Below are 27920 nucleotides of genomic sequence, written 5' to 3' on the forward strand. Positions count from 1 at the left end.
CTTACCCCCTCCACTCTGCAGCTTTGTCCATCCCATGATCCGCTCTTTGTGCGGCAGCAAAGAGGAGGAGACGGTATCTGTGCTACTGTTCGCTCCTGGATGGGGAGGAGCCAGTTGTGGATCGTGTACGCTGCATAAGAGAAAGACGCGCTGCATAGGGGGGGAGATAAAAAAATAAAAAAATAAAAAAGGTAAGAAAACGCCATTTTTACGCAATGGAAATGATTTAAGTTTGATCCGCTGCGGAGGATATCATTAGGATGCGCAATCGGACGGGTTTGTTGTTGTTTTCTGCCGAGTCCATGTGGGTTGCAATGGAGGTAGAGGTGAATGCGACTGTGCATCGCCTGTTAAACATGCCACTCCCTGCAACAGCACGCTGATGCGCTGGACAAACCCCTTCGTAAATCATTCAAAAAATTTTTTTTTATAAAACAGGACAATAACTTTGAAATACGCGAGGAGGCTCTGAAGGGCTGATTTTTGTCGGTGTGCTATTATAACTCATTGTATCTAAAGCTGCACGTCCTGTATAGCCTTCTGCTCACATAGGCCTGGTTAAAGAGAATTTTGGACATAAATTGTATAATTAAATATATCAAAAAGTTTGGAAGGACTGCCGCCCTTTTTGTACATTTTCATAATTCAAAACACATTAATAATAGGCAGTATTTCAACATAATTTCTTGGAAATGGTTACTTAATAGCTTCCAAAGCAACATATAACTACAGGCTTTCAGAGTGGAGTTGTGTGTTTTGGTCAGGAATTCCTCTGGAAGCATCAGTGTGTGTGTGTGTGTGTGTGTGTGTGTGTGTGTGTGTGTGTGTGTGTGTGTGTAGGCTGAGGTCATTCTCATGCTTCTAAAACCCGCATTGCTGCTGTGGGCATCTGTCCAGCGCACAGATATTTTTAAATGCCAACGGGTTTCCCTCTTCTGAGGCTGCAAACATGGCCCTCAGATTCAAAAGCAACTTCGTCATTAACAGGTGTCAAAATGGACGAAAGAAAAGAAAAGAAAAAAAAGCTGCTGTAAAGAGAGGAGGTCAAGAGAAAAGCCAGAAAACTGTTTCTTTTCCCTTTGAAGGGGTGGCAGGGATTTCTGAGGAGGACGAGCAGCTTCGGGGCAGAATTCAGATTGTGTAACAATCCCATCTGTCATTGTCCTTTTTCAGCACTCGCAATAACATATGTTCTGTGCATTTAGTATTCAGAGTTGTGCAATTTAGAAACCTTATTTCCACAAGCCCCTATGAGAATTTTGCTGTAAGCATTTTACATTATGCATGACCTGAAATGGCATCCTGCTTACACAGATGCAGGTGTTTTCACCCTCTTGCACTTCAATATATTGTTTTAAGTTAGTCTGTGTTCTTTTGCTTCTACCATCCAATTCTTATAAGTAGTAAAAGTATGAGAAGCTTAACAATTAGAACAGGTTTGAGGAACAAGACAAATAAAACAGTGGAGTTCTTTTTAAACAATGCTTCGTTTTTACTCTTTAGAATCTTTGGAGTTTTTTTTTTTTAGTCCTTTAGTCTTTACTTAATGAGTGACTTGCAGCTGCATTAGATGTCAATCAGGTGATTTTAATGGAACGTTCATTTCTTCCACTTCCCCAAAGGCATTGTCTCTCTTGTGTTAAAAGAAAGTTGCTTTTGTATGAAATTGTCCGATTTTTTTCTTTACATATGAAAACATTTGCTCTTTCGTTTTTTTTTTCTTTCTGTTTTTGCCTGTAATGTTTTCTGATGAATCATGTCCGAGTCTGTGCTGCCTGTTCCGAAACGACATACTGAATCATATCCAAGAATACAGTATGACTACAAGCTGCTCTTTTATGTTGTGTAATGATGTGAAAAAGTAAAACTTTTTTTTTTTATATAGAGCACCTTTCAAGATAAAAATCGCAAAGTGCTTCAACACGCAGGAAATGAAATAAAAGTTCACAAAGCAAAATTAAACAAAAGCAGATAAAAAAAAAGAAGTATTTGTCTGGTCTCCAAAGGAAGTTAGTTCCAAAGTTTTAGTTCTTTTCTGAGTTACTCTAGTTTTTATGCTTCTTGTGTCTAGTCATTTTTCTTTTATTAGTTTAAAGTAAAATATAAGTTACATTGTCGCATTTATCAATTTAGCCTGTCTTAATGAAGAGTAAGTAAACTATGAAGTTAGCTGCCGAAATGAGCAAAGGCAGCTCAAAACATAGACTGTCGATGATTAGGATGATTAGGTGTCTCTGAGTCAGGTTTGTTCGACAGAAATCAACTAGAGATGGCAGAAAGAAGAGGCTAGTAAAATACACTAAAATTCCACCGATTTACAAACTGAACTGGTCATTACGATGCAGTCAAAACCTGCAGAAATCTTGATATGTGAATGCATTATGAGCCTAGATTAATTTGAATCTTAATCAGTGTGTTTACCAGGAGTTATGTTTCTTTCTTTTCCCTCTTTTCTATTCATATGTCTCTTAACTTTGGCTAGCAAAGCCTTTAGTCCGAGCAACATCAGGAACAGGTAAAGAAAATGTTTCCGTAAAAGGGGAATTTTACCCCAGAAAATTGGCTCAGAATGACTTTTTAAAGAACGTTTTTGAAATACATTTCAAAAACTGATAATTCTTTGAATCAGTAAGTAAAGTAATTTACTTGCTGATAATTTACTTTATCAGCGAGTACATTTGATGTAGCACTTTTAAAACATATTTTTCAGCATACGATGGAAACAGTAAATATGGAAAAGCAAAAAGAGTTTTGGCTTCGACGTTTTTGGACCTTATTTTCTCTGCCAACCCTCCCAGTCACAGCTGCTGAGAGAAATGTGAAGCAAGTGTGCCAATCAATGCTTTTTAAAATTTTTGTTTTGTTTTGTTTTTCTTCTTCTTCTCCCTCCCCACTAATACTGCAATTCCTGCTGATAGTAACATTAATGAGAGGAACATAAAAACTTCTAAAAGTGTTGGGGCTAGAAGAACATCTGGAGCAGGAAAACCCATTATGACTGCGTCTCCCTCCATGAGAGTAACTCAACACGGTTCCGGGCCCCAACACGTTTGATTTATGTTCAAAATATTCTAGGTTTAGGCACAACTAACGTACTATTATGTTTCGGAAAACATTAACTATAAAAGTTTTTGTGCCACAGATGTTCTGAGATTATAAGAGATGAAGGAATGTGGTGAGTGACCCCCCCCCCCCCCCCCCAAACAAAAACCTTAGGAAAAAGAATTAGATTTTAAAACCTGGAACACATTTGCACTGAAGCACAGAGACTTGCTTGCAGAGCGCTAAGTGTGATTGTCTAAACAGATGTAGGAATGGCTCCTAACCATTCAAGGTAAAGGAAAACCATTTATCCACAGTTGGGCTCTGCTCCTCTGTCTGAGCTGCATCCCTGTTTCTGCTGTTAATGCTGCTTCCCTCAGCTGTCTGAGGAATGGCTCACAGAAGGCAGGGATTTTTGTTTTTACATTTTTTATTGTCTGTTCAAAATAAATAGATAAATCTTATAACAGCTTGCTTGTTCTGCCCCGTCATCTGGTTAATAACACTTTGAGAAATCGCACCGATACCTGGAAGATGATCATGTCAGCAGTGACATGGGACATTGCTAGAGTTTATACCTGAACCTAAAATACAATGATTTTAGGTTCAGGATCTTCTATATATATATATATATATATATATATATATATATATATATTCTGTGACAGTTCCCAAATTTCCTGAATATAGTGATGTGATCTTGAGAGATGATGACTAAAATTTACAACATACAGTTACAGTTCTTAGTAAAAGTTCAAATTGATTAAGTATTTGAAAAGATCTGATTTCCAGCTCATGTTGGCACATTTTGTATCAGTATCAGACATTTCTCAAATAACTATAGTTCAAATCTGCTCGTTTGCATACCATTAAGTAAATTACTCTCTTGCTTCTTGCAAGTGCAAAATGCGTCTGACACAGCTTTGCTGAGAAGGGCACATAGATACAACAGAAAACATTTCTGATCAAATATTTGGAAGATTAAAATGACAATAATTTCAATAATATAGACCCAGAAACTTAAGTCACAATGTGTTAACAGAACTACACTCAGTGCTCTTCCTGGTTCATCATGTGTTCGTTGCTGTGTGGTCATTGGTCAGATAGTATTTCCAGATGTCGGAAAAACATGCATCTAAAATATCGGCACTTAACCATCTGTTTATGGTGCCAACTTTAAGGGAGCAACTCAAAATTATATGTACAATGATGCGCTTCTCCAGGAAGAGCCTGCTGTTTATGGTGATTTTTTAGCTTATCCACAGCACTGCTACGGAAATACATGTCTAATCTCAGTCGCATTCAGTATCGCGGTAAAACATCAGAACACCTAAAGCAACAGCTTTCCAAAAAGTTTTGATGTAAACATTTTTTCCTTGAAGATCCAAGATTTGTACTTCACCTCAATTACGGAATCACACAACATGACATAATAGACCTTGAAATAGGTGATAACCTTTAATTATCTCAGATTTCGTGGCTTATTCCATTGTCCGGTCCAACGCGGTGCCATGGCGACAGCCATTTTAATTGGTCCGGAGTTTTGTGAATCACATCATTCTCTCTTTGCTCTTTGGGCCTGATTATAAAAGCTCACTGCTGCCTGATGGAGAGAGCGAGCTTTCTTGGCCAGCTCTGCTGCCTTGTCTCTGCTCTGTCGTCTCTCAGTGCTCTCTGTCAGCTGGTCTGAGCTCTCGTCCGTCTGCTACGTGTGTCTCATTGGCCGTGACCTTATTTCGCAAGTCTTGAGACATAATGATGGGTAGATCATAGTGCGGTGATCCCAAAAACAAAGTACTTCAGCTTGAATTGCAGACTTTTCTGGTATTTTTCTCTATTGTTATCCCACGGGTTATTTGTTGGCTGGTTAGGCCTCGGCTTGTTTACATAAGACTGTCTGCAGCTCTAAAGAAAAAGGGTTGTATCCTTCCTTTATTTTGTTGACCAACAACAACAACATGGAGCTCTACGGCAATCTGTTCTCCATGCTGCGGAGGAAAATTCTGATTATTCCTGCAGTTTCTCTGGCATCTCGTTAAAGCGTCTTTTAAAGAGCAGAATTGATGTGACAGAAACTTGGGAACCGTGACCTTGCTATATTCCTTATAATCAGTCACCCGAGACCAAGAGATTTAGAGTTTTGGTGAGAAGAAAACTATCACCGCGGTCACATTTTTTTTCCACGGAGACCTTCTGGGATGGTTTTGTGAAGCAAACACATCGTGTTGAGCGTCCCCTGGATCCACTTCCAGCCCATTCGTCTGCAGAGCAGATGTAACATCTTTGTGGAAAGCTCCTCTGATTTACAGCCTTCGGATTTGTTCTGGTCAGTAATGACTAGTTTAGTCCGGCTTCACAATGTGCAGTTTATGTTTTGGCAGACAAGCTATCTGGCTTTTCATCGTTTGCCTTTGTGTTTCTTAGGCGCTCTTCTGGATGACTTTTGTTTCATATTGTGGTTTAGATCATCATCATTTCGCAATGTTTCAGAGTGTGATGGGGGGTTTGCACTACCGTTGCCCATTAGTTTCAGTAGTATAAATTGACATACATAAACAACTTGCAGTACAGACTGAGAAAGTCTTAAAAAAGGACTTGAGCAATAAAAAATGAGTATGAAGTTGCATAAACCTAAGAAATGTTCTTTAATTCTAAATTAACTCAGTGATACTGAAATGTGATGTGCTGTGCAGATGATGCTCTCACTTCAGATTTGTTTTCATGCTACTTGTATTTTTCTTTCTGCAGGGAAAAGGACTGTCGATGCTCCAAAGGAGACCTCAGCTCGAGGTGGTGGACAGTTGAGGGCTAATTTTAACCATGTGAATTTCAGTTCAGGAGGAAGCGCAGAGGAGGAAACATAAACCACATGATCAGCCCTCTGAAAAAGCACCAAATTAGCAATGTTCCCCTCAGGCAGGGATTACCTCCTCTTCAGTCTCTCGCTCTCCATCTCCCCCGCTCCTCTTTGCTCAAATAGCAAAATAGCTGTCCAGCTCCAAGACTCTGATCCGTGAGAGCTCTCACTGCTCATCTGCCCACACGCAGATTAAACAAAAGGCGCGCTGCCGCTTTCCCGTCCCGCACCCTGCTCATGGTTGTAGGTCTGCTATCCTCAGCTGCTGCCGCTCCCGCTCAAGGCCCGAAACATGAAGAGGCCCAAGCAACAGACCGGGCCTTTGAGCTTCCTCAACTTTTTCAGCCGCAAGCCCAAATCGGAGCCGAAGCCTGAGAGGTCTGCGGAGCCCTGGCCGAAAGAAGAGGTGTCTATAACTCTGACTCCGAGCACGCACCCAGAGCAGGTGAGGCTGGAGCATCTGAAAAATGTCTGCGGCGTTTATAAATATTTATTTAAGCCGGGAACACATTTTTGCTTTTTGTTCAATGCATCTTCTTCAGATTAAAAAAAAAAAATCACTTTGGAGGCCTGGATGAAAGAAGAAAGAAGAAACAGTTATTGAAAAAGAAAAAGAATAAATAAGAAGTTATGTTTTTAGTTGCCATCTACAGGAAATAGTGTTTGGATGCCATTCTTCAGCAGGGACAGGGAGTTTGGTTAGAAGCAATGGGAAAGAGGGTGGACATCCTGATTGAAAATCCATTGGAGTCTAGAGGAGTACAACAAAATGGTTTAGATCAGCACATATTCTTGTGGTAGAATGGCCGAGTCAAAGTCCAGATCTGAATACAATTGAGAATGTGTGGCAAAACCTGAACATTCAAGGAAGTCTCCATCCAGTGCGACTAATGTGTTTTTGTAAAGAAGAATAGGTATTCTTCTTCTAATTTAGGTTTTCAGTTAAAAAAAATGTCCTTCCATTTCACAATTATGCTATCCTATGTGTTCATCTAACACATAAAACGTGCAATTTATGTTGACAACATTTGAAAAAGTGCAAAGTATAAGAGTAATTCTGCAAATCACTGTGGGGAAGATGTTTAAATACCAAGTCTAGAGCTCAAATCTTTGGATTTATTATCAGGTTTATTTAATTCTCATCCAGGTAATTCGCAAACCAATTAGGATGTTTGTTTTATTATCTGGCCCCTCAGTGACCTCATCCATTTTCTGGTGCTTACCATGGATAGTGTCCAAGGGCAACTGCCAAAACAGATCCCTAGACTAGTAATTAGTTGGAAATTTCTAGAAATGATGTTGCCAAGGAACAGTAAATCGAACATGCATTCAGTAACAGCACAAACAATAAGTACACTGCCTTTGGAACGCGTGGTTAGATTTGTAGGTAAAATTCTTTATCCTTTTCTCAGGACATCAGCCTCACGGCAGTAGATGCTGGAAAATCAGGAGCTTCTTTAGCAGAGGGAGCAGAAGAATCAAGTTTGCAAGCTGCAGCAGAGGCGGGAAAGGCCAGCACCGCCACAGAGGCGTGTGGGGGCGGGGCCAGCAGCGGCTCCACCGGCGTCCTCTCCCTGTCCTCGTCCAGCCAGGAGCAGCTGCTGGATGAACACCTGGAGGAGTGTCCGCTGTGCCTGCTCAGCCAGCCGCGCTTCCACTTCCCGCGCCTCAGCTCCTGTTCGCATCGGGCGTGCTCCGACTGCCTCCGCCAGTACCTCCGCATCGAGATATCCGAGAGCAGGGTGAGCATCGCGTGCCCGCAGTGCCCTGAAGCTCTGGCGCCGCTGGATGTCCGCGCCATCCTGGATGACCGGGCACTGCTGGAGAGATTCGAGGAGTTCCAGTTGAGGCGCTTTTTGGCCGCTGACCCAGATACGCGCTGGTGCCCGGCACCTGACTGCAGGTGAGAGCAGAGGCCTGACGATCATCACATCAATAATCTCTGAAAAGCAACCAAGTGCACACCATGTGCAACTATATTTACATACAGAATTTAAGTATTGGATTTGATGAGAGTCTAGTTTTACAGTACAAGAGAACCCTAAAATAAAAACCTAAAAGGAGCAAAACACACAAAAACATTTTAAAGTACATCTAATCAAACAAAACAAAAACAAAAAATGGCATTGACCTTTGCCACACCTGGACTGGAAGCCAACCACATCATTCTGTTTTTTCATAATTCATTGATTAAACAGCTGAAACTCAGCAATCAATTTTTTCTTCTTCATATATTTCTGTATGTAGAATTCGGAAATGGAAAAGAAGTAGGAGTTTGTTTATGAATGTGATTTGCTATAATTTTCTTGTCCTGATTAACTCATAAAGCTCAAAAATAGTGCATGTGGAGAACCTAAAACAAAAAACTGTAAGAATTTTTTAACAACTCTGATCAAACTTATATAAATATTCTACCCTGGCTCCCATAGGAGGCATGAAGCTCAGCGAAAACTTCATGCAGAGAGGAATTGTTGATTGGACTTTTATTTTTTTTTTTTACCTCAATGAGGACATATTTAACAGAGCGCATCACTAGTTGATCTGATTTAACTCTTATCTTTGCAGCTGTTTGAAGGAACCACTGACACTGATCTATTGCTGTGCAGCCTTAATAAGAATAGATGGGTAACAAGATAGGTCCATACCCAGGAGTCAGAAGCACAGAAGCACAGAAGCACTTGGGGCTCAGGACTACCACAGGCCTCAGCGCCTGGCTTTGATGAATGAATGAATGGGGAAAAATAATCAATGAGCCTGAAGTATGTGATGCAGTAAACTACACACAAGACACAGCCGAAAATGCATTTTTATACAAAAACACTGGTTACAATATATCACTGTTTATTAGCCTCTCACAATGTGTTTATATTTTGTTTCAAAGCACCCCCATTTTATTAAGAATTTTTTTTTTTTTTTTTTTTACAAATTAGGTTCCCAGCATTCTCCAGGTCCTCCAATGTTTCCCGCTGAACATTAAAAAATATTTTTGGTTTTTATTCATACCACTGTATACGTTTCATCATTTTTGGGGTTAATCCGCCTGAAGGTCTATAAATCTTTCAGTTACAAACAATGGATCTGCACAGTGGGGTTTCCACACATAATGACAGCTTGAGGCAGCCCATGCTATAGGAAAATATGTGTCACATTGACAGGCTGCTATTTAAAGAATGCCTAAAGAAAAAGTGAAACAGGCAATTTCGGTATTGCATAAAGTGAATATATTCACATTGTTTGACAGAATAATAGACATCTAAGAACGAAAAGATAAGCATTTAATTATTTATATAAGTACACATCTAGGAAAATCAGTTACTTGTGTAATAATCAATGGATATGTAGGCTGAACATTCTGCTGAATAGATCTCTGGAAAACCATACATATACATACAGAACATTTTTTAAATACCAGAAGAAACCATGATGCCAGAAATAATCAGAAAAGGAAAAATACTATCTGACTAACTCACTAACTGTTAAGAATGATATAAATATAAAGCAGTCTTTTTAAAGAATAGTGATTTATAGTTCAATTTTAAGTTAATTTTATGACCTACGATCCATGTTTTAGCATTTTATTTTTTGTTTGTGCAGATTTTTTTTGTTGAAAGCCTGGTACTGCTTTGGTGGGTTTTGTGATTACCACCTCACAGAAATTACAAATGTATCAAAACATAGACATATATATCTATATATTTTTTTCCTATGAACTAAACCTTCATTTTTGTAAAAACTCTTTGCATCTTTTAAGATATGCAAATCCTCAACTACCTCACAGACTCTTATACAGCTGTTCACCGTCAGCTTTGTTCAAACTGTTTTTTGTAGCTTAAGGAGACAATATGCAATTAATGTTGCTACAGATCAAGATTATATTTCATGTACTTCCCTGGAAATTAACTGCATCTGTCCCTTGAGTTGCTATGAAACCATCTCCACTTGAATCTGTGTTTTTCAGATGTTAAAATGCCCCATATATTGAAAATATGACCAACTAAAATAAATAAATAAATAAATAAATAAAAATAATAAATTGATTGATTAACATTCTCAGATGGATTTCTTAATTTATAGGTGCCATGGCATGTAAGGTACAACTGCTATTACAAGGTGTGTTATGCTTAATTTAGATGAATTCTGTGTTTTCTTAAATATACTGATTTCATTTAGAGCATGAGCTAGTTGATTGATTTTCACTTTATTCAACCATGCAAGCGGCGTCAGCTTGCATGGCAACGCATAAAAGATTGCTCTTAGATCCAGGTAATCCAGAAACTGCTGGTTTGTTTGATGACGGTGATATCTGGATACATTTTATGCATGCAGCTAAGACTTAAAATCCATTCAGACTGAGTTTGATACCAAAGTAGGATTATTGCAGGAGTGCAATTATCCTCTTTTGTGTGTGTGTGGCCTCCAACTGTTTGATCCAGTCAAACTGGAAAACATCACAGAGCTGAAAATGCCAGCAGGATAAAAAAAAAACAAAAAAAAAACGTTTGGCTTTCAAATTGCTCACATTCCCCAGCATTTGATCCATGATCACATACTCTTTTAAACACTCTTACTTATCTTCTCATAAAACATCAAATTCCTCCACAACTTCTTTGAGCCTTTGAGCTTAACATCAACAACGTTAGGGCAACAAAATGAGACACGTAGAGCTGGCATTAAATTGCGTCCCTTTTCTGAATTACAGCTACGCGGTCATAGCTTACGGCTGCGCAGAGTGTCCCAAGCTGAGTTGCGGCCGTGAGGGATGCGACACGGAGTTCTGCTACCACTGTCGACAGCTGTGGCACCCCAACCAGACGTGCGACCAGGCGCGGCGTCAGCGTGCCCGCCACGCTTCAGGTGGAAATGATGCCTCTGCAATGTATGTCTTCAATGAAGAACCTGGAGGAGGTAAGCTTGGAAGCAGATTTTGACTGTTGAGTCCTTGGTTTGGAAAGGGTGGTAAGAATTTAAAGTTAGGATGTGCCCTCTTCAATTATCGGTTGCTCTGGCAATGATGAGTGAAAAGCTTCAAATGCTGACCCCCCCCCAAAAAAAATCACTGTGGTTCTTTTTCCACATTTCTGACTTTAGATTGAAAACAAAATCAGACCCATGGACCAACTTGTTTAGACACACTTATTTGGCACCTACTGTGGTAGATTACGTTCAGGTGGTGTCACAGTAATATAAAAGTCGTACGTCATCCTCATATGTGTCAGCTCTAAAATTCAGTAAAACCAAGACAGAAGTTTTTGATGCATCACTATTCAAAAAACCTTAAAGTAAATAAATAAAAACCTATTCCAGTAATGTGGGGTGATTGAAAATCTCTCTGGAAACCATTAAAGAATATTTATATTAAAAAATATTTATATTAAAAAAGGGGCACATTTTTTTTAACCTGCTTGATATAAATAGATAACAAACAGCTTGTAAAATATAATTTATTTCTAAATGTTATACACTTGTAGTGTCATAAAGTTGAACGGCACTTTAATTAACAGGCTTGTTTCCGCTGCAAAATAAATACGCACTGTAGCACAGGCAATTACATAAATGGCTTTTTCTTAAATTTGCTAGTTGCTTCATTGATAGATTAAGATACAAAGTGAATCTGTTTGCGGTCAGAAAGTAGCCGTGTCAAGTTCTTGTTGTCCGCATTTATTCTGTTACAGATGCAGAGGAGATAAAGGCATGTCCTCGCTGTGGCGCCTACATCATGAAGACTAATGATGGCAGCTGTAACCGCATGAACTGCACTGTGTGTGCCTGTCAGTTCTGCTGGCTGTGTATGCAGGAGATCACTGATGTGCACTACCTCAGGTATTTCCGCGTCGTCTCAGTACGGGGAACCACATGCAGCACATCGTAGGTCTAGCGCAGCAACAAATTATCACGTGTGCAGCTGATTTCAACGGGTCTTTAACACATCCCCCCCTCTGGTGAGGATATTTACATCACACCATTCCTAACAGCGCTTGAGAGTTGCACCAGCTTCTGCAGTCCGAGAAACAAATGTAAGAATTTGTGTTACCTGTCCATAATTTACTGTGCATATACAGAATATCTGATCAGTTGAAATGTTAAAAACTCCCCCCCGCCCACCAAGTGGATAGAAGACCTCATTTTGCTCTGGTGTTCAGATGAACTCTATATTGACTCACTATGTTTTTTTAGAGGACATCTGAAGCCAGGTGGTTGCACTAAGGTCATTTGTACAATACCTGTACTGGATTTATCTTTCTTAGTTATGCACTGCTTTCTGTCGGTCTGTCACATAAAATCCACATAAAATGCATTAAGATTTGTGGTTGTAGCGCATCAAAAACATGTACAAGTTCAAGGGGTCTGAGTTCTTTTGCAAAGTACACCAGGCAGAATCAATTTAATGGAAATGTCCCAGGAAAATACACCGACCCGATGGCTGCTTTTATCACTGCTACGTTTTATCTGCTTTGATGGTAGCTTCACACATTTGCGAGTCTTCATGGGCAATGCTGCATCCACTTTTTTTTTTTTGACAGATATAATCCAACGTTATGTTTTATTTATTTCCCAATTTTCTCCCAAACCATCCGAAACAATTATTATCTGACTAATTTACACTATGTTTGAATCTGTTTAAGATGATCTAATGCACGGAGAGAGCTCAGTGAAGTTCATAGCTGAAATATGGCTTCCGCTCTTTTATAATGTTTCACATTGTACAAATCCTTTGATTTACTACAAGTGCTGCATTAAATGAAGCTCTTCAGTGCTATGTAGTGTGCATTATAGGGACAGGGCTTTCAGACTGTATCAATTTGCCATTGTAAGGTACTCTACTATAACATTGGGAAGAGTAATTACATTAAATACCTCACAGTTTCTGTCACAGCAACATTATGAGGCTATTGAATTTGTTTCGTATAGTAGTCCACTTATTCATCAAAAACATCCCTTCTAGTAATTATAGAATCTCTCTCCTTCGCTTGTTAAGTGCAACTCAAACTCTAGCAGAACATGATGTGATTGTATTCTTTTCTTGAAGAATAATTTATGTAGACCATCATCATCATCACAACAAACAGATGTGTTTGGAAACATCCAGTTTATGCTGAAAAATTAAGCCTGTCAGCAACATTGTTTCAAAAAAAAAAAAAAGAAAAGGTGCATTGGTTTAAACTGAATTTTCCATTGATTTTTCAGTCCTGGAAAGAAGCTGCTGCTAGCTTCCCATCACTCAGCCTGCTTAATGCACCACCATATTTCCGTTGTGGTGGGGTCGATTTTAGCGTTACTGAGAAAACATGTGTGGGTGCTGTGTAATCTTTTCATCGGTGTTCAATTCTTTGACTTAGGGTGGCTGCATGTGTCAGCTCTTTTAGACGTGAAACACTTCCAGATATCCTCTTGCCCTTGTCCTTCTCCTCCTTACTTGTTTGTCTCTTGCATTGCAATTTGTGGGGGATCAGTTGCTGAGGACTTTGGATCAAGGAACCCCCCCCCCTCTTCCAGTAAAATATGAGTCTATTATCTGTTCTTATGAATGTTTTGTTTTATTAAAAAGCACTGTTTCATTGTCCATGTTTAGCGGAATATTCACGTGTATGTTGGAAGCTATTCGGACTGAGAGTGAAACAAGTTTGGACAGTGATCAGTTTCTAACAGGCGCTTAGGGCAGCCTCGGGTCTGAAGGGTCCTAAGTTTCGAAGAGGAAGAAGAAAGATGGCGAATGTAACCGTTAGAGTGTAACGCACGGATCGATGAACGTGTTTGTATGTTCAGAAAAAAGGAAGTAAAAGAAATTTACAACCACCGCATGTCTCGACACCACTTTTGTTCGAGTGTGCAACAAAATATTGGAGGTTCCACCGAGATTTATTAACGCTTCGTCGCGGGACTCTCGTGGAGGGATGCTAACTGGAGCAAGTAGCGGCGGGAGCACGCTGACACCGCGCGCGACCGACATGGAGGAGTTGGCAGAGACCGTTTCTCAACAGCTATGGCTCTTGCAGTTGGATCAGCTCAAAGAGGTCTGTGCAGAAGCTAAAATACAAAGTGGACATTCTGTAACGAGGCGAGCGTTAATACGATTAATAACAGAGTCCATTGATGCTACGGTTAATGATGAAGAGGAGGAGGTGGTGCGGTGCTATCTGCAGAGAATGTTAAAATCAATTCAACAGATATCACAAAATTCAGAAGTTTCTGCTGAGGAGGAGGCAACGTGCAACACACCACAAAGCACCAAGGCTGTAACGGAACAAATGGACTTGGCCGAAAAATACTCACAGCTCCACCTTAACAACCAAGCGTTGCAGGAGGAAGTACGGAGGCTAAATGAACATATAAAGGGTAAGCCTCAGAGAACAGTGGGTGAAAATGTGATGCCAACCACAGCAAATAGGCTTCCAGAAGTGACCATACGGAGGGAATTTAAAATATGTGGTCAGATAGGGGAGAAAGGTCAGAAAGACAGGCTCTCATACACGAACTTAATGCATCAGATTGAGAAAGGCCTGAGTAAAGGACATAGTGATGTTGAAATTATAGAAGCTGTAATCAAATCAATCAGCCCCGGTTTGAGCATTCGTGACATGCTTGAAATTAAACGTGATCTGACTCTACCCCAGCTGAAAGCAATTCTAAAGGGACATTTTAAAGAGGATAGTTCCATGGATATCTACCAAAGACTGATAAATGTCACCCAGGACAGTCGGGAATCCCCCCAAAACTTCCTTTTCAGGGCAATTGAACTGAAAGAGAGGCTGCTGCTCGCTTCAAGAGAAGTAGATGCAGATGAGCAGTACAGTGCCGACTTCATTCAGAGGAAATTCCTGAGGTCAGTCAGTACTGGATTGTTGAGTGACAACATAAAGTTTCAGCTGAAGCTTTACCTTGATGATCAAGCGGTGACAGATGAGACTCTTATTGAAAAGATGAATGAGGCTGCAAGTGTGGATTCAGAACGACAGTCCAAACAGAGGAAAAGCTACAACACAAAAATTCCAAAAGTCAACGAGCTACAAACAGAAATGCAGTTCAGACAGCAAAACCAGGCTGCATCTAATGCCAGTTTGGCAATCCAAGAACAGTCAGCTGAAGTGGTGAAGCAAAAAAACCGTAAAACATCAGCACCCATCAGTTCAAGGGAGTCAGAGCTATGTGAAACAGTAAGGCTGCTCCGAGAAGAAATAGCTGAAATTAAGAAAAGCATGACCAGCTCTCAATCTACTCACCCAGCAAAAAGGAATGTTAAAAGGGGATGCAAAGGATGTGAAGAGCACAACAGAAGTGATCAATGTGAACATTGTTTTAAGTGTGGACAACTGGGACACTTCTCTAGGGGTTGCAGGGGACCAAAAAGGTTGACAGTGAAACCTGATGGCATGAATGTGAACATGCAGACCTCCACACACTCACAACAACACACTGTGCTGCAAGGAGAAGCTGAGGAAAAGATGTATGAGCGGCTCTGTGAACGGATTAGACAGCTGGAGGCGCAAGTGGAAATGGATGAGAAAGCAAAAAAAATCGTAGGTTCCACTTATGCCAGTCACCTCTCCATACATCATCACACCAAGCTGAGAGCTCTAATAGGAAATAAGTGTATGGTGGACTGTTTCTTCGAGGATGTTCCAACCAAGGCGTTGTGGGATACCGGCTCACAGGTCACCATCATAAATGAAAGCCTGAGGAGATCCCAGCTTCCCCACGTCAAGTTACGCAGCACAGGTGAGCTCCTAGAGGAGGGAGAGACTTTGGTTGGGAAAGCAGCAAATCAGACCCCCATTCCCTTTGCAGGTTGGGTGGAAGTAAAATTCAAACTAGGATCAAAGGGAGGTCTGAATTCAGAACTGCTGGTGCCCGTACTCGTCTCTAATGAGCCTGGAGTGGCTGAGCCACCAATCATTGGATACAATGTCATTGAACATTTAGTAAAGAATGGCATGGAGCACCACCCTGGTGTCACGTCCATAGCAGTAAAAGAGGCTTTCTCATTTGACTGCAAAAAGGCAGATGTGTTAATTCACCTAGTAAAAACAGCTCACCAAAATAATGAGGAAGCAATGGTGAAAATTGGACGTCTAAAAACAGTGATTCCTGCGGGTCAGACCAAAGAGGTGAAGTGTAGTGTGAGGATGGGTCCTCTCTCAAAAAGACAGGAAGTACTGTTTGAGCCGGAGGTGGTCCCAAAATGGCCTGAGGGTTTGAACATCTTAAAAACAGTGGTCTGCCTGAAAACAGGAAACCGGTCAGCAGTATCAATCCCAGTCACAAACGACAGTCATTCAGATATTACGCTGATACCCCGCACTGTAGTGGGATACTTGCAGCAGATTAAAGCAGTTTATCCAGTAGAAGCCAGACCTGTCGGTGCAAGTGAAAAGAAAACGGAGATAATCTCACCTGCCAGCGACCGCAACTGTCCAGCTTCTGATGAACCACATGGAGAACACGGAGAGCCTGAGGCATCCAAACATGATCTGTGGGACCCGCCAGTGCCCATTGACCACCTGACTCCTGAGCAGCAAGAAGATGTAAAGAGGATGCTTCAGGAGGAGTGTAATGCATTTTCTAAGGATGAGCATGATGTGGGGTGCATCCCATCCCTGCAGCTAAAAATCAGGCTGAACGACACAACACCAGTAAGACGGACTTATACATCTGTCCCCAAACCGCTCCTTAAGGAGGTGAAGGAATATCTGGAAGACTTGCTGAACAGAGGTTGGATTCAAAAGTCCAGATCTCCATATTCATCGCCCATAGTTTGTGTACGCAAGAAAGATGGAAGCCTCCGCTTGTGCGTGGATTATCGTGACCTGAACCGGAAATCCATTCCGGATCGTCATCCCATCCCTCGAGTGCAGGATATGCTTAATAACCTGAGTGGAAGTGCATGGTTCTCTGTCTTGGACCAGGGCAAGGCATACCATCAGGGTTTCCTGGAGGAGAGTAGCAGACCACTGACCGCATTCATAACACCTTGGGGGTTATATGAGTGGATCAGGATTCCCTTTGGCCTGTCCTCAGCTCCAGCAGAGTTCCAGCGCAGTATGGAGGAGTGCCTCGCAGGTGTTAGGGATGAAACATCTCAGCCATATTTGGATGACAACCTGGTCCACAGCCAGTCATTTGAGAATCATCTACGCGACATGAGAGAGGTGCTGCGTCGTTATCAGACTCATGGAGTGAAATTAACGCCAAGAAAATGTGAAATCTTCAAAGACAAGGTGAAGTTTCTGGGAAAGATTGTGTCCAAGGATGGCTACTGCATGGATCCTGCTGAGATTGCACCAGTACAGGCACTCAAGGACCGCATACCAAAAACGGTGGGTGATTTGAGGAAAATGTTGGGCTTCCTATCATACTATCGTCCATATATTCCCAACTTCTCATGCACTGCTAAGCCCCTGTACAGCCTGTTGTGCACAGAAAAGAAAACTGGAAAGGTAGTGAAAGGAGGAGGGTCAAAAACAAACAAGGGAAGGCACAAAAGCTCAGACCAGCTTCCCTCAAGCCATCCAATCGAATGGACAAAGCATCATAAGGATGTTCTCTGCCAGTTGTTGGAGTATTTGCTGTCTCCTCCACTATTAGGTTACCCCGACTTTGAGAAACCATTTGTATTGCACTGTGATGCTTCTCAAGAAGGCCTCGGTGCAGTGTTGTACCAGAGACAACAAGGCAAACTTGTGGTCATAGGTTATGGGTCAAGAACACTAACTTCACCAGAAAAGAACTACCACCTCCATTCTGGGAAGTTAGAGTTCTTAGCAATGAAGTGGGCGATCTGTGAAAGATTCAGAGAGTACCTTTATTATGCACCCTCTTTTGTCGTCTATACGGACAATAACCCGTTAACCTATGTTTTAACATCAGCCAAGCTAAATGCCACCACACACCGTTGGATAGCCGAATTAGCAGACTTTAACTTCTCCATCAAGTATCGACCGGGAAAAGTGAATGGGGACGCAGACGGACTGTCAAGGATGCCCCTGGACATGGAGGAGTACATGCGGACATGCGTCCAGGAGATGGAGCCAGAGGTAATTTCCTCTGTCACACAGTCTGTCCAGTTAACATCTCATGATCAAGAGCCATGGTTGTGTCCTGCAGTCATAATGTCAGCCTGCAATGATGAAGAACAGGAACACATAACACCAACAGTGGCCAAAATATCACCAGAGGACCTCAGAAAAGCACAGGAAGAGGATTCGATTATTGGAAAGGTGCGTGAGTTTGTGATGAGAAAACAATGGCCCCGGCATGCCAAAAGAAATTGGCGTGATGGCATCTCTGTATTCGCTAGAGAAAGAAACAAACTGTGTGTCAATAAAGATGGCATCCTTCTTAGGAAGTCCTCCAGTCGAGTTCAACTGGTGCTGCCCAAGGTGTTTCACCAGCTTATATATAAAGAACTGCATGAGGAAATGGGACACCTTGGTGTGGAGAGAACATTGAACTTAATCCGTGACCGATTTTACTGGCCATATATGAAAGGGGATGTGGAACACTATGTGACAAAGGTTTGTAGTTGCCTGAAGCGGAAGCATCCAAACAGGATAACAAGAGCACCACTGGTCAATATTGTTACCACTCACCCATTCGAGATGGTCTCCATTGACTTCCTTCATTTGGAGCGTTGTAAAGGAGGATATGAATACATCCTTGTTGTCATAGACCACTTCACACGCTTTGCTCAAGCGTATGCATGCACAAACAAGTCAGCAAAAACTGCTGCAGAAAAGATCTTCGGAGACTTTGCCATGAAGTTTGGATTTCCAGCTAAACTTCATCATGATCAGGGCAAAGAATTTGAAAACAAGTTGTTTTCTAAGCTGGAAAAGTATTGTGGCATCCAAGGCTCCCGTACAACTCCCTACCATGCAGCTGGAAACGGGCAAGCAGAAAGATTTAATCGAACTCTTCTTTCAATGCTCAGAAACCTGACAGAGAAAGAAAAGTCAGATTGGAAGAGTTCCCTGCCCAAAGTGGTGCATGCGTATAATTGTACGCGTAGCAAAGCAACAGGATATGCACCTTACTATCTTCTTTATGGCAGGAGTCCTCGGCTGCCAGTGGACATGATGTTTGGGTTAACTCCAACTGATCAGAGCACCTCCCACAGTGATTATGCCAGTAAGTGGAGAAAAAGGATGCAAGAAGCTTACAAGTTGGCGTCTGAGACAGCACATAAGGAGCGGAACAGAGCAAAGATGGAGTACGACCGGAAAATTCATGGAGTGGAACTGCAGCCAGGATCTAGGGTCTTAGTGCGAAATTTCAAGGAGCGAGGAGGACCAGGAAAACTCAGGTCATACTGGGAAGACAAGGTCTATGTAGTCACTGAAAGGAAACACAAGGACAGTCCTGTTTATGCAGTACATCCAGAGAAAGGCACAGGGAAGGTCAGAGTTTTGCACCGAAACTTACTATTGCCTTGTGATTTTCTGACAGCTGAAACAGAGAAAGATATGAAAAACATGGTGGACAAGAAAAGTCAACAGCAGAGTAGAAACAGAAGGAAGCAGAAAGAATGTGTTGACAAGAATGGTGACAGCAGCTCTGATGATGAAGACAACTGGAGGTTCATCACCCACCCAAAAGTACAACTGGAACAAGTTGAAGATCAGCTGAGGAGAGGTGCAGAGGATGCTCAAGCGGGTGCAGAACCAGAGGTGGAGTGGGAAGGAGAAGTGGACAGAGAGGAAGAAGAAATGGCGGCAGAGGAGCACACATCTGATAAAGCAGAGGGACAAGATCCTGTGGAAGCAGCGTCATCTGATGAAGCAGACGAGCAAGACTCCGCCGAGGCAGTGTCATCTGATGAAGCAGACGAGAGAGGGCTGGAACCTGTTTCAAGACAGTATCCTTCTAGACAACGACATCCACCCAAAACACTCGCATACAACAAGCTAGGTCAACCAACATTTATGGTTAGGCACAAGTAATGTTAAGTTCATATTGTGGTTAGGTCACATTGTTCAGTTATATGTTCAGGTTAGGTAACTACACAGGACAGAGGGGATTAGAATCATAAGCTTTAAGCATATTGATAGCTGATTAGTGCACATTTGGAATTTGGACCGCTATGTTAAGTTGATTTAGACTGATACATATGTTTAGCACATAATAGCATAAGTGGGTCTAAATGAAGGGTTATGGGGCAGGAACTGAAAGTCAAACTTTACAGTCTGATACACACAACCTGCAGAGATGGCAGAGTGACTTTACAGATATTACCTGGCCAGTAATGTCTATTGCTTCAACATGACATGAAGAGGGGATAGATGCCATGTTAAAAACTGTATCATACAGGAAAGTGTAACAAGAGACTGTCTTCCAAACCTGACTCCATACCGGCTGAAGACTCAGTTCTCCAGAAATGTCATTATGTCGGGACGACATTTATTTTGAGGGGGAGAGTGTGGGGGATCAGTTGCTGAGGACTTTGGATCAAGGAACCCCCCCTCTTCCAGTAAAATATGAGTCTATTATCTGTTCTTATGAATGTTTTGTTTTATTAAAAAGCACTGTTTCATTGTCCATGTTTAGCGGAATATTCACGTGTATGTTGGTAGCTATTCGGACTGAGAGTGAAACAAGTTTGGACAGTGATCAGTTTCTAACAGGCGCTTAGGGCAGCCTCGGGTCAGAAGGGTCCCAAGTTTCGAAGAAGAAGAAGAAAAAGATGGCGAATGTAACCGTTATAGTGTAACGCACGGATCGATGAACGTGTTTGTATGTTCAGAAAAAGGAAGTAAAAGAAATTTACAACCACCGCATGTCTCGACACCACTTTTGTTCGAGTGTGCAACAAATTACAGTAAATGTTTTGCTGAAGGGTGCAGTCTTAAGGACCGCACAGTGAATCTGCTAGTTCAGTGCAACAGAGAACAATAATAATAGCTCACTATAATTCCCCAAAGTGACTTTTGCTGCTGAGAAACAATTAGACACTGCAAGAAATAGCCCTGAGGTGCAGTTTGTGCCCTTTATGTTGCCACCCCTGAACCTCCAAGCCAATTATTGCTTTAATTACGCAGAAAAGGATTAGTCAGTTAACAATTTCTCCATGTATGATTAGAGCACAAAACTAAAGCTGGATATTAGGCATTAGCACGATTTAGGCCAGTGTTGGGATCTCACCTTCAAAAGAACTGTGTTAAAAATAACCTAGTCTTTTCTCTAATAAAAACACTTTAACCAAAAGTTATATCACATGTTGAGATTTGCTCCCACCGTTGATAATTCTGGAAGACAAATAGATATAAAAAATGATTAATGGCTATATAAACACAGTGAATGAGTAATGGAGTATTGAAAAGAATGAGACATGCCGTCTAAGATATTATTAATTTGTTATTTGCTGTGATTTATTGTACTTGTTTTCGCAAGAATAAAACTTCAATAGGGCGTGTTTGTGATATTTTCAGTAAATTGATTGATTTAATACGTGTCCGTATGATTGTGCACATCCTGGTTGTCTATTTTATGGAAAATGAACTAATCAACATAGTTTTGTGAATGTATGTTTTTTTTTTTATTTATTGTTGAACAAAACTAATATATTGGGGGAAAAAAACAACAGCAAAAACAGTCTAGGGATTTTGTTGACCTTTGTAGGGCTGCGGGATATAAGGAAACAAAAAAATCTGCAAATTTCTGCAGATTGGGATGGTTATACTAATTATGGTTAACCTCCATTTTGCTGCCACCTGCATTTCTTTGTCATTGCACCACTCTTCATGAATGCCAGCATCTAAGTCTCTACAGTTTTGGATGCTTTGTGAGCAGTAAAGGCAGTTAGAAACCATCAAACTGGCCATATATATTATTGATATCCAATGCGTGAATGTCTAAACACTTTAACAAGAGCGTCCTACCATGTTATGTCCAAGCTGTCCCTTACGATTGCCATATTGCACACACCAATATTGTAATGGTGACTGTGATTCAAAATATTGTGAAACGCTGCACTTTCTGGGCTAATCTTAACAGTTTTTAATATATTCATTGTTTATTTCTGGACCATAGATTTGCCAGCTGAGAGGTTCACATTGGCATCAATAGGTCACTGCTGATGTGACTATTAGAGTGCTCTGAAGTCTTCGGACCTGATAAAGCGCTGTACAAACGCAGGACCTTTACCATTCACTATTTGACAGATTAAGGGTCACTGATTTTTCTGGGAACTACTCTGGAGCCTCTAGATAGGATTGAGCAAACAGGGATGCTTCATAACAAGAAGAACATAATCGGAAGGTCTGAACATCCTGATCACAAGAGAGTAATACAACAAGAGTGTCCTCAGTCAGAGGCTCCTTCAGATCTGCTGAAGGACAGACCTCTACAGGAGATACACTGCAGTTGCCATCGATAATAAAAGATCTTAGATGGCTTGAGTTACAACATTTCATTTCCCTTGGGGATTAATAGAATATGTTTGAATTGAGCTGAATTGTGTGTGTCTTGTGTGTTTCAGTCCCTCAGGATGTACATTTTGGGGGAAGAAGCCATGGTCTCAAACTCGAAAAGTGCTATGGCAGGTGGGCATGTTGCTCGGAGCACCTGTGGTCATCTCCCTTATAGCAGGCATCGCCATCCCAGTCATCATAGTGGGTATACCAATCTACATGGGCCGTAAGGTAAGCAATAATGGCAAAGGCTATTTGTTGAGAGGCTATTTTGGAAAAATAAGAATTTAAGCAGTTGCTTAACAACTTATCATACACTTACTACATAACAGTGGTAGTTGAAGACAAGCTCAGACTGCTTTTCCGTTTGTCCTCTTTTGTATTCTGCTGGAGTTTGTTAGTGGATTTGGATAAGTGGTTGCCCAGATGGAGAACAACAAGAAGGAACAAATTAAATTTCCATGAGGCAATTTGTTTCTAATTTATTGCCTTCCAGGTCCATGGTCGTTGCAAGAAAAACAATATCTCAGGAAGTAAGCACTACTTAACTGTGGCAAGTGGGGTGATGATGTCCGTGTTTGTGTCGCCGGTCATAGCAGCTGTCACAGTGGGTAAGTAAAAATGCTTAAAGATAAGTATTACATTTTTTGGTGTTATTGAAATGGGCCAGTTGTATATTCTGTTAAAAAATACTGTATTAAACCCTAAATCTGATAAGCTTAAACAAAATACTATTTTTTCTGTTTGTTTGGTTTTTCCACATCAACTATAAATTAAACAGTAGTCATCATCAGAATGTAGTCGATGTAAACCATCCATCCATCCATCCATCCATCCATCCATCCATCCATCCATCCATCCATCCATCCATCCATCCATTTTCTATACACCCTTGTCCCTTAGTAGGGTCAGGAGGGGTGCTGGTGCCTATCTCCAGCTAACGTTCCGGGCGAGAGGTGGGGTCGATGTAAACTAAACCATTTTTAATCCATACCCCAACTTCAAAATCAACAGCATAATAAAGTGGTTCATACCTGGATTTATTTGCAATCACAAATAAATCACATGACTACGACTATGTGAGCTGTATAAATTCTCACAAGCTGATGTTTAAATTATTTTCATATCTTCATAATAGTCTTTGCATTACAATGAGTGATCTTCCATTGCAACACATACTTAAAAAAAAAATGAAGCTGCACCAGCTTTCTACTCCTACTTCTGATCCTCTTTCTGCATCCCAGCTTCTGACTCCTTATGTTTTTCCATTAACACCTCTTGCATTTTGGGTTGTTGCTGCTGATCAACTTTTATTTTGCTCACAAAATGTGTTGTTGTTTTTACTTTGTGACTGAGACGCACTTAAAATCCAACACGTTCACTTCTTTCTCTCCTCTCTCTGTCTCTGGATTGTTTGGTTGGCTCGTTTGTTCTCCTACCCTGCTCTCACACTCTTGCTGAGTCAATAGCGACCCAGTGTTCTGGCTGCGTTAATGATGTCCCTTTGTTTATTTGGAGCTCAGCTTTGTGTTCCCAAATTCCTATCGCACACGGCACTGAGTTGCATAATCAGGCAGCATGGTGAAGTTGCTGATCATCGCATTGGGGGGCCCCTGCTGAAAGCACTTTGTTGAAGGTTCTGAAAACAAGTGGGCACAAATCAAACATGCAAAAAGTAATTTGACATTTACGGTGTGATTCGCCTGGCGTTCCACCCGTCTTTTATTGCTGTGTCAAAGCTGTGTTAGTATTTTCTGGTAATCTATTAGCTGCAGTTTCATAAAACTGCATAAAGGATAAAGAAACAAAAAAATAAATCTCCTTTAAGCTTCCAGTTTAGGATTAGAAAGGAATGGCTCCCTCTTGTGTTAGTTTTGTGTAGCTGTTTTAATTGTTGAAAATGATCAAAACAATAAAAAAAAAAGATATTACGCTTTTTTTTTCATCTTACACTAGGCAATGTTCAAGTCAAAGTTTATTATCAAATCTAAAATCAATTTATCCTGAAGAATGTTAACTTCCAATTTATCTTACTTTGCATTGTCACGTTGTCCTTGATGGAAGCTGGTTTGCTCTAGAATAAAAAAATAAACCTGTTTTACACTTCTACATTTTATAAAATTATGATTCTGTAAACAAAAACTACTTTATTTCACTTCTTATTTATACAGAATAACCTCGATGACACAAGCAAGACAGAACTGTCTCTTCTGTAAAATCACTTGGTAGATATGCAGAGACCTGCTTTTTGTATGAGTAAACCACAAAATTACTTTTTATTAGAATTATTTGGAAAACACTGGACAAAACATACAGAATCAAACAAGTTATCCATTATGAAAAAGTGTGGGAATTTAGGAAGCGTAAATGGGAAAACCATGCTGCCAATGTGTTGCACGATGTTCAGATTTTCTGACTTGATTGATAAACCTACTTTGATAATGCTTCACAAATTCAATGGCGCCTACTTTGTTGTCTTTCAGGTGTGGGAGTGCCGCTAATGCTGACGTATGTCTATGGGGTCGTTCCCATGTCGCTCTGTAGGAACGGCTGGTGCCGACCCCAGACTGACCCTCCTGAAACCAACAAGATACAGCTGGAGGACTTGGCAAGCTGTGAGTGCACAATGTTTCATAGTGCATAGTATATTCATGAATTGTAAAAAAAAAAAAAGAGTAAATTCTGCTAGAATTTTATGTGGAAGACCAACACAAAGTAGCACATAATTCCTAATTCCTGCCCCACCTGATTTAGTTTCAACTTCTCTTATAGATCTTCTATTCTCTCATGTAGTCACTGATCACTGGACGGGCCAGAACAACCCAGCCCTCAGTGACACCAGTGTCCAGGAAGTCAGAGTCAGTGTACAGGAAGTGGGCGTCCTACCGAGTACGAGCACTCTACTCCCAGACTTAGATAGATATGTGGGATTGGATGAAGCCACAAAACGCCATGGATACACCCAGCAGGACAGCCAGTCTGACTGCGAGGTCGCAAGTGTGCCTGACAGCAGACTAGATGAAACACAATTGCCTACTTTTAGGTAAGTATTGAGCATCTTCTGGTATTTTTCAATGCATCTGCAAACTAAAAATTTTTTATTTTACTTTTTTAAAATATGGATTTACAGCAGGGAAGGAACAAATATCGAAGTGTGCGTAGAAATTGAAACCCATCCAAGAGGAGGCCGCCAGTCCAGCTTAAGTAGCATGCTGTCAAGCCGAAGCCTGTCGGCTGAGTCTGTGGGACACTCCCAAGATTATCCTTGTGCCTCAGGACTGGACGAAAGGCGGGAAGCAGCAGGACACGGAGAGGACCTTCACAGACGAGAAAAACTCGGAAGGAAAGCACGAGGAATCGAAGAGACGTCCTTCCAAGTTATTGAAGCAGTCGATGTATGAGGTCCCTCACATGGAGATGTAAGAAGGTTTAATGAAAACAGACAAATCTGTGAGCTGACCCGTGTTTGGATGAACTAAGAATCCACAGCCGGGGCCATCTCCTGCTTTTTAAAGCCGTCCCTCCCACCAGATGCCTTCACGCTCCACGCCCCCCGAGGAAGTTGTGGGTTCAAACAGAGCAAATTTAAAAGATGAATGTGTTCAAGTTTATATAAGCATGAGACTGTGACATAGGAAGTAGTGCTACGAACTATAAAGAAGACAAGGAACGCATGACAGCTGACTTAGTTCAGAGTTCAGACTGTTTTTTTCCCTTTTTTATCCTTACTATAAACAAACTACCTTTCATTCACTATTTTAAAACCTTTTCTTAAAGTCCTCACTTTATTTGGCTGTTCACTTTTAGACCTTACCTCACTACTTCCTCGCCCTTTACAACTAATTATACCACGAATGGCATGATTTATTTTACAAGAGGGGGGGAATCCGACAGCTATTGTCTCAGAAATCTAATTTATATGTTTGACAAGCCATGTTGCAGGAAAGGAAGAACTTTTTTTCAATCCGATCAAGTCCTCGGTCGCAGTTAAGACACGGCTCACAGATGAAATGGACGGCCTTTAACAGATGCATGCTGCAATTATTGAAACACTCTCTGTGCTTACAGTTCATTACTGGAATCGGACATGTTCTGCGACGTTAGTGCAGAACACGGGATGCCACAAAAACCAGGACTCACAACTCTAAGACATCCACCGTCTTCCAGGGAAGCAGCTGAGCGCATTGACATTTTGCATTCTTTTAGTGCCGCGGTAAGCCTTTGAGAAGTTCAAGCTTTAGAAGACAGCGAGAGGGAGAGAGAGACGTGTTTGTAGTCTTTAAAAATGCTCACTTTAATGCAAAGCCACGCAGCAGAAACACCACAGTCTTAACTTTTTGCAGCTTCGTGGCTGTAGAAGCGGCAGCGTTTCCACAATAACTTACACAGATTCTCTGATACGCACCAGTTAGCATAGCTGCAGTAGTGCGCTGCCGAAAACAATATACTCCAGTCACCCTCAGAGGTCACCAGAACTACAACAGCGGCATGTCGAAACTGGAACCATCCCCTCCAGATGATTTGTGAGGACCACCTGACTTAAATGCACTGCTTAACTTCCAGGGTGTGAAATAATTCTGAAAGTGGTCTTGACATAAAAGCCTCTTCGGGGTTGTCGACAGAAACCGAATAAAGATCTCACCTTGAAGGATAAATGCTGTATGTGTGTGTTTCTTACAATGTTTTTTTATGTTTCTTTGGTGGAGTTGGGCTGCTTTGTGTTTCCTTATTGGGTCTTTTACACACCAACCAGGTGGCAGGTTTTGATGACTGGCAATCCTGGTTAACATTTATTTAAAACATAGTGGGAATTTGGCGTCATATGGCTGAAATGAGAACAGCACGGTGGTGCAGTTGTTAGCACTTTGACCTCACAGAAAGAAGGTCTTGGGTTTGGATTTATGTCTGCATCTTTTTTGTGTGGAGCTTGTTTGTTTTTCCCACACAAATGTGACTTTTACAATCATCCTGCTCTCATCTCCCCCATTTAAAACGTGTGTTGGGGAAACGGATCACTTTTAGGTGTAGGGTGTACATTTGAGTTTCTGTGAAATAGAGTGGAGACCTGTTCAGGGAGAAATGTTGCACAATTTTCTCACTTTAATTTTTAAATATTAAAACACATTAGAAAAGCACCAATGCTGAAATGCCAATGTACGAAGCCTGAGCATCTGACTATTACATCTAAGTGAACCGGCTTATGTGTGATTTAAATGTAGATAAAAGGATTTACCTGTCAATAAATAATTTGAGCTGATGGTGGACAACAAGAATCCAGTCATTAGAACAGTAGGTGCAACTATTTTAATGATTGCATCCTTATTTCTGTCTGTTTTTTTTTTGTTTTTTTGCTTTTAAATACTTTTCAGAAAAAAATCTAACATTTTCTGTTTTGGGGCATTTCTAAGGCATTTCATAAAAATAGCATCAAAGAAAAAAAGGCTCTTTTAGCTTTTAATTTCCAAACATAAACACTTATTTTCAACTAATCATTTCCCCAGTATTTTAATTTTTTAAACTGTAAAGTAAGAGTAAACTGAATTTCTTTTTTCTTTTCAGTTAGTTTGCTGGATAACTGCCAGTTGGACGTTTTTATCGTTGCAAGCGGTTAACGCAGTTTA

At 41.0% G+C, this 27920-nt stretch overlaps 1 protein-coding gene across 3 annotated transcripts; it reads left to right on the forward strand.

Moving 5' to 3' along the window:
- LOC103457620 (E3 ubiquitin-protein ligase RNF19A) lies at nucleotides 1–26954 on the forward strand. Of its 3 annotated transcripts, none has more exons than XM_008397909.3 (10): nucleotides 1–191; nucleotides 5791–6344; nucleotides 7312–7802; nucleotides 10599–10804; nucleotides 11572–11719; nucleotides 22368–22530; nucleotides 22796–22910; nucleotides 24783–24914; nucleotides 25072–25342; nucleotides 25433–26954. In XM_008397909.3, exons 2-10 carry the CDS (start codon nucleotides 6192–6194, stop codon nucleotides 25698–25700), a joined length of 1947 nt encoding a protein of 648 aa, XP_008396131.1. In that variant the 5' UTR covers nucleotides 1–191; nucleotides 5791–6191; the 3' UTR covers nucleotides 25701–26954. The 3 variants fall into 3 exon arrangements, with proteins under 3 accessions (XP_008396131.1, XP_008396132.1, XP_008396129.1); XM_008397910.3 differs by having other exon boundaries at nucleotides 2–191; nucleotides 25093–25342; nucleotides 25430–26954; XM_008397907.3 differs by having other exon boundaries at nucleotides 3–191; nucleotides 25430–26954.
- The last annotated feature ends 966 nt before the right edge of the window (nucleotides 26955–27920 follow it).

Source organism: Poecilia reticulata, chromosome 21 (assembly GCF_904066995.2).
Source record: "Poecilia reticulata chromosome 21, P_reticulata-male-v2, whole genome shotgun sequence".
In the NCBI taxonomy this organism is placed as follows: domain Eukaryota; kingdom Metazoa; phylum Chordata; class Actinopteri; order Cyprinodontiformes; family Poeciliidae; genus Poecilia; species Poecilia reticulata.

What these genes read in the sequence shown, in the direction of transcription:
- LOC103457620 (XM_008397907.3), top strand. Translation starts at nt 6,192, where the DNA reads ATGAAGAGGCCCAAGCAACAGACCGGGCCTTTGAGCTTCCTCAACTTT. An exon ending in ACTGATGTGCACTACCTCAG is followed by an intron (nt 11,720 to 22,367) that starts GTATTTCCGCGT and finishes TGTGTGTTTCAG; the next exon opens with TCCCTCAGGATGTACATTTT. An exon ending in ACACAATTGCCTACTTTTAG is followed by an intron (nt 25,343 to 25,429) that starts GTAAGTATTGAG and finishes ATGGATTTACAG; the next exon opens with CAGGGAAGGAACAAATATCG.